This window comes from Megalops cyprinoides, chromosome 14 (genome assembly GCF_013368585.1).
Source record: "Megalops cyprinoides isolate fMegCyp1 chromosome 14, fMegCyp1.pri, whole genome shotgun sequence".
NCBI classification, from domain to species: Eukaryota; Metazoa; Chordata; class Actinopteri; order Elopiformes; family Megalopidae; genus Megalops; species Megalops cyprinoides.
Genome location: NC_050596.1, coordinates 6,436,789 through 6,447,046, shown reverse-complemented (window position 1 = coordinate 6,447,046; position 10,258 = coordinate 6,436,789). Strand labels below are relative to the sequence as shown.

Sequence of the window (10,258 nt, the reverse complement as noted above, 5' to 3'; positions counted from 1 at the left end):
GTGTGAAGGGCTTTCAGTGGCTAGCCTATGGTGGTAGCTTACAATGCAAATGTCATGCTTCACTCATGCCCTGTTCAGCCTGGCCCTGTAGCGTCTTCTTTTCTTCCCTTCACCCGGAGCGGCAAAAATGGAGAACACAGCTTCTTTAGGCTATGCTCAAGGACTTTGCAGACAATTCATTGTTTTTAATGATTTCACGGGGGGGGGTCCTTTGTTTATGTTCATATGTGAAGTATGGTTTGTGAGTACTGATAGCATCGTGCCTTCTTCCCTGTTGGAGAATACTTCAGTTCACTTTGAAGATGGCTAAACTAAGAATAGAGCTTAATTAATTCACTCTCAAAGAGTAGTATTCTAAAACATGATTTAAAGGGAATGCTTTACTGTGGGTAGTGCAAGTAAAAATATAAACCGTTTTAAGGAGCTGTAAACATTTTATTGGCCCCTTTATGTTTCTTTTTTTTTTTTTAAAGTTCAGATGTGATATTTAAATGTGATAGCGATATACTGCCATCATGTGGCGAATATTATAGTTGCTAGTTTTATGCTTGATAAAATAGGTAACAAACTTTATAATTGAGAATTAACATGAGGTTATTAGCAACGTTATGGGGCTATAAAATTGCGACATGTATTATTAATTGTAATTTATTGAATAGTGCAATGTTCATTGTAAGAAATAACAGTACATGTATCTCTCTTATGATCACTGGAGAAACTGCTTATCCACGGGAGTGGCGTGAGAGACTTCAGAAATGTTGCTACATTTGTTCATGGAGTCTTTTTTTTTTCCTATTTAGCGGTTGTATTTTTCCTGGATAGACTTAAAAGGTACTTGGTACTGTTAAGAACACAGTTAAAGAGTGTAACCTGGAAATGATCTTGAATGATCTTGATTACCTGTATTCACTTGATTACATATTTTGTTGTATCGAAACATGGTTACTTGTGGTTTGTGTATAAATATTAATTTTGTTTCAAGGCAGCGAATAATAGCTACATTGCTACAAACTAAAAACACATCAGCATCTTGGTATTAGATGCTCTTAGGCAGCGTGGAAACAACACGCACAGTAAGCGTAAAGCGTTAGGGTGTAATAAAAGCTGGAATCCGTATTCCCCAGTGTGGGTAAGTTTATTCACAAACGGCGAAGTGGCCGGCCGGGTTGCTTTCCCCTCTTTTCCTTTGATCTCTCCCAGTAAATAAAGAGTAGGCTTCCATCTGCGGGTATGGTACACATTCTAAACAAGTATGAAATGTGTGAAGCTAAAACTAAAACACCGTTCTGAATAATTAACCGCGTAGACTAACTCAAGATATTTTTAAGTCACTTGCCTGTATTTACATTGTAGTTGAATTACAGTTTACTAATGTAAAGGACAGGTAACAGCCAGCGAATCTAAATTTAGTGATTGTAATGCGTGCTTTAAAAAAGTTGAGGTCACTGGCAATGGAAAAAGCCAATGCAAAACACATCTATATCGAGGCGAAACATGTTGGCCTATGTGTTTAAATACTGATTAAACATAATTGTTGCACAAAGCATACATATTCCCTTATCCGAGTTACCGAATTACAAAATGCATGTAAAATTGACCCTGCATCTGGGATGTTTTGAGGGGTGGTTGTAAAAATGATATTCTTGTCCAATTGCAGGCGAGCGCTTTTTGCGTTGCGGCCTTTAATGTACTCGGTTGAGCCAGCAATCATGAAGAGCTCGTGGCTGTTGCCCGCCGATGGTTCATCAGCAATTACAACGCCACTTCACTTGGGCAGTGCTTTTTCTGTCTGATCTCAAATTAAGACCATGAGGACCACAACGATGAGGTACCGTACACGCTCATTTTCATTCCGACCGCTCTTAATAGGGTCTGACTGAACTGCTAATTGAAAACTGGTCTCGTTTGAGGACATCGCGCTGCGTAGTGTATAGATTTAGTGTTTCACTGATTGTGGATCGGCTGAGGGGGATTCAGTGAACAAAGTGCTTGCGCGGTGTAATGCACGATACGCACGTCCATTGGTTTATATGTCACAAAAATAACGTTTTGAACGTCGTGGGTAATGTCACATCACTCCCTAGTGAGGTCCGCGGTCTTAACACGGTCAAACCCTAAAACCTTGTTCCTGTTAATCTTTAACAGATGGGCACCATCAAGTGATATAGCGCAAGCTAGTTTGCTCGTTCCATTTTCAGCGGTGGAGGTGTTTTGTAGCGTTAAACCGACGAGAATATTCTCTGCCATACCATCCATTTTGTCTAATTCACCCGTTTCACTTCGAATAAGGGTTGGAACACTAAAGATCAATACGCAAATTAAAAGTAACACCCGTCGGTGAACATACAACACGCACCGCCGTTGCGCTGATTTTAATGGACAAACTAAAGAAAGTTTTGAGTGGTCAAGATGGAGACAACGACGACATCAACATTCTGCAGGTAAAGGCGTTTAAAAACTCCCGTTTACGAAGAGTTAGCCAGTCAACACGTACAATACAGCAAACTACAGTTACTTAGAGCACATGGATAATGTCTAAGATTACATTTTAAAATTCTATAACTTCCATATTCCCGTTATAGGCAGCGAATGAAGCCTCCAGTCTCGGCTGGGGTAAGCGCGTGAAGGGCTTCGTAGCTTGTTTCGTCATTGGAGTCGTGTGTAGTGTTCTGGTGAGTGGCGCATGTGTGGCATATCTCTAATTTCTTTCAGTTTAAGTACACCAAATACCTGTAGTGCATCAGGTATAATTTGCTTAATGTTACTCACATCACGGCCCTACCCCTCCAATAAACCAAAGTTTGCATTGTTTAGTTCTGCTGATGTCCAGACATATTCACCAAATTACACTGCCTCTACACTGCTGAATAGGAAAGCACTTGGGCCTGTTTTAATGGTTTGTTTTAATATTAGTTTTTAATGGACATTTCTTCACTTTATATGGCATTAGAGTATGGATTATCATATGCTTAATGATCATGTTTATCCACAGTGGACACTAGACATTTACTTTCTTAAATGTGTTTAAACTATTTAAGTGCAGAAGAGGAACTCCTGCCTCCAGTAAGTATGGCAGGGAATAGGAAATAGTAAGAGTATTGGTAATCTTATTAACATTTATTTTTACACATTCACATGAAAATATTAAATCCAGGTGTTTATGTGCATTTTAATGTGCATTTTGTGTGAATATAGGTCAATACAAACTTCTTGCTAGTCTATCATTTTTATAGTGATTGTACAAATGTTATTTTTGGTCCTGGTTCATGGCTAAGTAAATGTGAAAGGTTTAAGAGTGTAACGATAGCACATGCTCCATGTTTAAACCTCTCATTTAGGGGGTCTGCATGCTGTGGATTCCAAGAATTGGGCTAGCTCTGTTCGCCGTCTTCTACACCTTAGGTAATTTTGCCTCTCTGTGCAGGTGGGTTTCTCGCCTTCTCACCTCTGCATGCTGTGCCAGAAGCTCTAGTCTCCCTCACACTTTAGCTTTTTTCTTAAAAATGAACTGCTTTTGGAATCTCCATGTATACACTGCCATGATTGCAAAGACCAAGGCTATTTAGATGCTAATGTATTTAAGAACCCTATGGCAGGCACAGTAATTAAAAAAGGTTTTAATAGTAATTTGGCAAGGGATGTCCATGAACTTGCAGACTCATTGTCGCAGATGTACAGTTCTCCACCCAGCTCAATGAGAAGTGCTAGCTTGCATCAGGTATGAAGCAAATGAGCTTCAATTCTTATGCCATATGCATACAATGGGATGCGCCGATCCCCTGTGGTATTTTTCGTCTACAGAAATCTAGCCAATGGAGGTGTCATCTCTCAGAATACGAGGGGCTAAACCACTTTAGAGACCAAGTAGTTTGAGTAGGTTTTTTTGTTTCTGGGAAGGTAGTGGTTTTCTGTCACGACATTTCTGCTGCTCTGATATAATGTGTACAAGGGTTATCTGTATCTGAGGATGACAAAACCCCTGATGGAAATCCTGTTAATTACACCCCTTTGATCTTCTCTCTGATTAATTCTGTGACTCATTTGAAAACCTCTCACTGAAAGATATTCAAAAGTAAACTTGCCCCTTTTGTCATTGTTCTGTACATCTGCTGCGTAACTCATCAATGAAACTCCTTTGCCAGACTCAGTTTGACTCAAATCAGATTGTTTTTGGAACAGCATCTTTCACAATGGAATCAACTCAGAGCCCTTTAGAGAAATATTCCCTTCCTTCTCTTAGTCTAGGCTTGTGAGCAGTGTTCGGTGAGTGTGCATAGATAGGTGCAGGAGAGCTGACTGACTGTCGTTAGATTTTTAGGAGAGCTAACTGGCTGTACTTGGATTGGAGGAGAGCTAACTGACTGTTTTTGGATTGGAGTAGAGCTGACTGTCGTTTGGGTGGGAGTTGAGCTGGGTGCCTTTTGATTAGAGGAGAGCTGACTGTCGTTGGTTTGGGCCTGCAGCACCATGTTCCTGATGGGGCCAGTCAAACAGCTAAAGAAGATGTGTGAGAAGACTCGAGCGCTGGCCACTGCTGTCATGCTGGTGAGAGCACACTGACTTCAACCCGACTGTCTGGCTCAACCTTCATGTACGCTTACCGGCTCCTGATTGGCTGAGTTGCTCCCAAGTGCAGGCATAGTATGTTTGCGCCTGGGTTGTGTCATTATCTCACAATCCCCTGCAGTCTATAGGTGTGGGCCGTAGAAGGCACGACGGTGAGGTGAGCGAAATGCAAAAACAGCAATTCCAAAGTGAGGTTGAAAAAAGGGGGAAAAAACCATGTACCCTCCAGGTTCATTACCTGAGGATCAGTCTGGAACCACATTTAAACTCAGAAATGGGATGTCTCTGTCGTCTCCTGTCTACACACCATATAGACATCAGCAGGCTTCTTAGTTTAGAGCTGGGCTTTTAACCAAATTCAAAGAGGAACTCCCCTGCTGTATCCCTGAGTAAGCTACCAACCTGAATTGCTTAAATAAATACCCAGCTGCATTAATGGCTGTGTAAAAAAAAAAATAAAGCAAGTTGGACTGGATAAGGGTGTCTGATGAGCGTTTGTATACATAAACAGATGTGCTGTTAAGTGCAGTAGGGTAAGACAGGAGAGATTAAACACCTCAAGTGTAATATCCCTGGAGTTGCTGGTGCTCATCTGTCCCTGATGGATAGCACTCTGAAAGTTGGACTTGTCTGAAAGCGGCAGGCGGCAGAACCAAGTCCCTACCCTCACTCAGTGGAGAAGGGTCCGGGTTCAAAAGCTCTGTTTACCAGCTCGGGGCCCAGCTGGGCAGTGAGAGGCTGGCGGTGCCAGTGGGTAAATGGGTTTCTCTGGGCCTGCCAAAACCCAAAGAGCTCTGGGAACGGACAGTCATTAAGGGGGGTGGGGGAGGTGGGGGCAGGGTCAACCACATCACGAGTTTCCATTGTGTGGTAAACGGAGAGGATTGAGGATAATGAAGGAGAAAAAAAACATGGTGGCGTTTCTAATGTCGCTAATCTGATCTAACATATTTCTCACAGAAAAATGGTTTTACCTGAGATGTCCCTGAGATGATTGGTGTGATGTTGGTTTATTCTGTGCCTCTGTGTCTTTGTTTCTATTTTTCCTTCTGTAGAAAAATGAGAACATTATGTGCAGGTTTGTCAGGAACGTCTGTCAGACACCTACAGAAAGAACTACAGAAACAGTATGCAGCAAGTTTAAACCATTCTGTAGATGTTTAATGAGAAATCATATGACAGCACTGCAGAATTTTAATGAAAAACCCTAAAGTTATTAATCAAACATGCCTTATTTAAGCAAGTACATTTGGGAAAAAGGTGAACACAAAGAGCATTAATGTCTCTTATTTAAACTTTTTTTTTTTTTTTTTTTTAATTTGCACTGAAACAATCCTTGACCTCTCTTGTTTCATAGAGCGGCCTCGTGTTGACTCTGTGCGCTGCCTTTTGGGTGAGTGAGTTCAACTTTATCCGTTGGTCTTTTGGGATGTTAAATATCTGTGTTTACATGGTTTGAGCTCATATTAGGCTTTAGAAGGTTTAATGTGCAGGCCATTGTGATAGAATGCACTGTCTCATGCACACAGACAGACAGACAGACATGAACACTACAATAATTAGGGCAGTAATGAAGCTATTTTCCTGTTTTTGTGTAACAATCCTTCACTTTTTCAGTGGAGGAACAACGGACTTGCTCTGCTATTTTGCATTTTGCAGTTCTTAGCATTTGCTTGGTGAGTAACAAATTATGTCATATTATCGTTAATTACTTTTTAATCCCTTTGTAATACTTTTAATCCATATATTTCATTTTATTTTAATCCAGATTTAGAATGCTATTTTGGTCATTTTTTGTTCAAATGTTTTATGACGTAGTGGCATATTTACAAAAAAAAAATCTTTAAAGCATTTAATCTTACTATTCCGAACTCATGGAATATGATTATTACCATAGTCCCATGCAAAAAATATTTCATATGAATACTTATGAAACCAATACTTATGACCATAAATATAATACCTACATAAGTATTCTTAAAGTGACTTCTTTATATGAAGTCAGATTTTTGTTTTGAAATGCCGGTGGACAGCTGTCCTCTCTCTGTCACTGCTGTCTCTTTAAACATGCTAGCAGTTATCTGAGAGAGCAATGACCCCAGACATACCAGAATTCCAGAAAATACAAGCTGCATGAATTCTCCCTCCTTTCAGAACACAGCAAGGCAGCGTCTCTCTCTCTCTCTATGGCTCACTGACGCACAGAAAAAGCTAACTTATTTTTATTCATAAATAAAAAAACAGGCCAATTATTTGTCTTGCTTTAGCTCGGCTAATTTGTGTCGGAGCAGAATGGCTCACTTGAGGCCCTGTGAGTGCGGAGGTCTTTGTTTTGTCGAGCACCCCTTTCCTCTGTGCCAGGAGAGGTAGTCTACGTTTTGCTGTATCGGGCCCACTCACGCTAAAGAACGGGTCATGGACTGCTGAGTGTTTTGTTCAGAAGATGCAGTACAAGTTGCACTTAGTAACCCACAGGCTTTCTAGTACACCGTCTTTTTGCACTGTAGAAGATGGCAGCAGTGCATCTGCCGCATTGGGCAAACTCAAATGAAGGAGGGCGGTCTGCGTCGTTTGCATCATATGCCCTTGTGTTCCTCAGTTTTTTTAATGGTACACATTAATTCCGCTGTATGATTACTGAAGCTGCACAAATTCAGTATGTTCCTTAGGAGTTCAACATCAGTGCCCACTTGGCTATACAAACCTGTAAACTTTGGTTACGAATTGAAGTTCTCACAGCAAATGCAAATGCCTTGTTTTCCTTCATTGTGTTGTACATTGTTTACAGGTATGGCTTATCCTACATCCCCTTTGCAAGGTTAGTTTTTTAATTTTTTGTCAAATATTCTTCGTGTTGATTCAGAATTATAGTAAGATGTCTAGTTTAGCATATCATGATGTGTATACCTTTTGTACACAAAGATACAAGAATAAAATGGCAGTATTTACTTAGCTGTTGGATGCAAAATTGAGTCTCCCAGAGATCCTAACACAGTGTACAGCAGGTGGTGCTATAGCAGCAGTGTTCCAGAGCTTACACCTGCAGCCACTCTAAACTGCCTGGAATTAACATGTGAGCCTAGCTGCCATCTGCATTCTCTTAACTGCCAGTCAGCTTTATTGGTTCAGCTGAAAATATGACAGAAAACTGCAGGCCTAGTTTCATACACTAGATGACGTTCAGTTCACAACCTCTACAGTCAACAGAAAAATGGGAAACAAAGGGCTGGATTATCAGTTAACGTTTGTTGCACTTTGAAAATGTTATATTTGTATGGGTAGGTGTTTGCATAGAATGCAGTTTGTAAAAGGTGTAATGCAAGGGTCTTCAGTTTATTTTAAGCCTTTGTGTGATTGGTAGGAGGTGGCACATCCTTCAAATTAAGAGGAATTTGTTTTGCTTGTGTCTGTTCCCAGAGATGCAGTGATAAAGATGTTTTCCATGTGCCTGAAGTGAAGGCCACTTGGTGCAGTCCCCCCCCCAACGCCTGTCCCAAACCGCCATGGCACCGTGCCACTTCAGGGACTGCCGATTCCTTCTCTCCTAAGTTTCCACGAAGACATCACTCCGTGGAGCTGATGCCAGTTCCAAGAAACGTGCAGTCACCTCGCTGAACCCCCCTCCAATGCTCAAAAGGGGTGAAAGATCACAGATCTAATCAGTGTTCCCTTTTAGAAGAGTGACTGAAGCACTGAAGTCATGGGTGGAGCACAGCTTGAACTAGGACTTTCTGACCCATCACCTCCTTCACTCCCCCCACTCTTAATTAGACATAATAGTTGTCACATATGCATAGGTGAGTCACCGTACTGGCTTACATGAAGGGCAACACTGAAATACCACAGTTCTTGTTCACAGTTCTTATATGGTTGTGTAACTGTTTTTGGTAGCTGTAGGTCAATGTGTGTTAAATTATGTGTGTTAGATGAAATTAGTATGTTCTTTTCCAGGAGTCCCGCTACAGTAAACACTCGTCTGACCTATCAAAACAATCAGATGGATGTAGGTTACAGTATTTGGTAAAGTGGGCTCTTGTCATTTGCTGATATTGACTGTTGCTTTTTTATATACTTTTCTAGTTATCTTGTTAGGCAGGGAAAATTGCCAAATTGCAACTTCAAGTACATTTTTATTCAATGGAATCTTAGCCATTAAAGAAGTAAGGCATTCTGAGGGATAACTGAGGTTAAAAAAACACAAACCCAATGCACCTGCTGGTCTAATGGGTAGATGAGTCAAAGTTACCCAACATATTGCTAGTGGTGAAAGTATTGGGTCAATCATTAAATTATGAAGCCATTTTCATGAATGGAGGGGAAAGAGAGCCCTGCCCCAAGCATACATTCCAGTGAACATTTTCTTTAATGTTCTGGGTACATTTCTAGCAAATGGGATCCTGACCTTTTTCTAAGGTATCATCTTGTGTTTGTCGCAGTGTTTAGATTTAAATTGGGCTGGGATGCATTAGTCATTTGAAGTGCTGTGTTGCATGTAGAAATTTGTATCATCCTATGAATTGTATGACTTTTCTTTTCCTCGCAGAAGATGTGACTGAATTTATCTTTGACACAGGACAGTGTCTTCGTATAAAATCATTACTGTCATATCTTTTCATTTGTCATCCAAAAATGGGAAAGGCAGTACTCTCCATCCATAGCTAGATCACACAGGTTATTCTATCAATTGGCAACCGTCCTAATTTGAATTAGAATCTAATCTATTTTAATCTAATCTATTTTTTGCTGCACCCCTGTATCCTGGGGTTTGCAGTATGTTGGGTACTTCTACACAGAGACATACTTCCACAACCTGCACAGCCTCTAATTCTGCTCTTGTAAGAAGAGCTGAAGTCCTTTCTCTGTGATTGAACACCTCTGTGGCAGTGCCATGACTTTTCTCTAGTTTACAATGTCCTGTAATTTTTTATACATTTAGTTTCCATTATTTAGTGTGTCCTAGGTGGTTTTAAGTCATGTAGCGAAGTAATTCCAAATTTGTTTCAGTCATGAATATTTTTTCATAAATCAGTATGTTCATTCTGTTTCTGTGACATGGCTTCACTAATAGCCAGGAGTGTGCTGAAAAGGCAACATGGGCCTGTCTTATCTCATTCTGACTGTGGCACTCCTCTTTTTGGAGTGATTCACGTTTTTAAAAATAATCAAACCTTAATGCATCACAAAAGAATATGAATTACCTAGTTCACTGGGCTATTTTTATACACATTGTGAAAAATGCAAGAAATGTTCCTTTTTGCAGGTATTTTCTTTAAATCTTATTTCTTTGTCCTGCTGTGTTTTGAAATGGTGTCATGGTAAAAGCTTACATACTGTGGGCTAGATGCCATACATTTAGCTGTTGTCTTTATCTGAAATAATGGATTAAATGAGAAGCATCCTTGCTTTCTATGATAGTTTACAGACCTTGTCTCTGTTGGTTATTGAATTGAATGTTGTATGTTAGGCACAGTGTGTTTGTCAGCACATGGTTATGTCAAGCATGTACACGGCAATTACATTTATTAAACCAAAAACTCCACCAAGTGTTGTCTGTTCGTTCCTGTGAATATTCACTCATGTATGCCCCTCATAAAAGGTCTAAAATATCATGTGTATGTAATTCTTGACACTTGTATTATTGGGTGGTTACAGTAAATTTTGAAAGAAATATGCTTTCAGCTGCAATGATTTT

At 40.2% G+C, this 10,258-nt stretch overlaps 1 protein-coding gene across 1 annotated transcript; it reads left to right on the top strand.

The window, feature by feature from the left end:
* The first annotated feature begins 2,211 nt into the window (after nucleotides 1-2,211).
* On the top strand, nucleotides 2,212-9,772 carry LOC118789157 (vesicle transport protein SFT2B-like). The gene is made up of 8 exons (XM_036545483.1): nucleotides 2,212-2,441; nucleotides 2,583-2,672; nucleotides 3,339-3,424; nucleotides 4,464-4,545; nucleotides 5,924-5,959; nucleotides 6,184-6,242; nucleotides 7,355-7,384; nucleotides 7,984-9,772. The coding sequence occupies exons 1-8, from the start codon at nucleotides 2,376-2,378 to the stop codon at nucleotides 8,021-8,023; spliced, it is 489 nt and encodes a 162-aa protein (XP_036401376.1). The 5' UTR covers nucleotides 2,212-2,375; the 3' UTR covers nucleotides 8,024-9,772.
* The last annotated feature ends 486 nt before the right edge of the window (nucleotides 9,773-10,258 follow it).

Coding starts and splice junctions, on each gene's coding strand:
- LOC118789157 (XM_036545483.1), top strand. CDS start 2,376: ATGGACAAACTAAAGAAAGTTTTGAGTGGTCAAGATGGAGACAACGAC. Junction 4,546..5,923: donor TGGCCACTGCTGTCATGCTG/GTGAGAGCACAC, acceptor CTTGTTTCATAG/AGCGGCCTCGTGTTGACTCT. Junction 7,385..7,983: donor TCCTACATCCCCTTTGCAAG/GTTAGTTTTTTA, acceptor GTCTGTTCCCAG/AGATGCAGTGATAAAGATGT.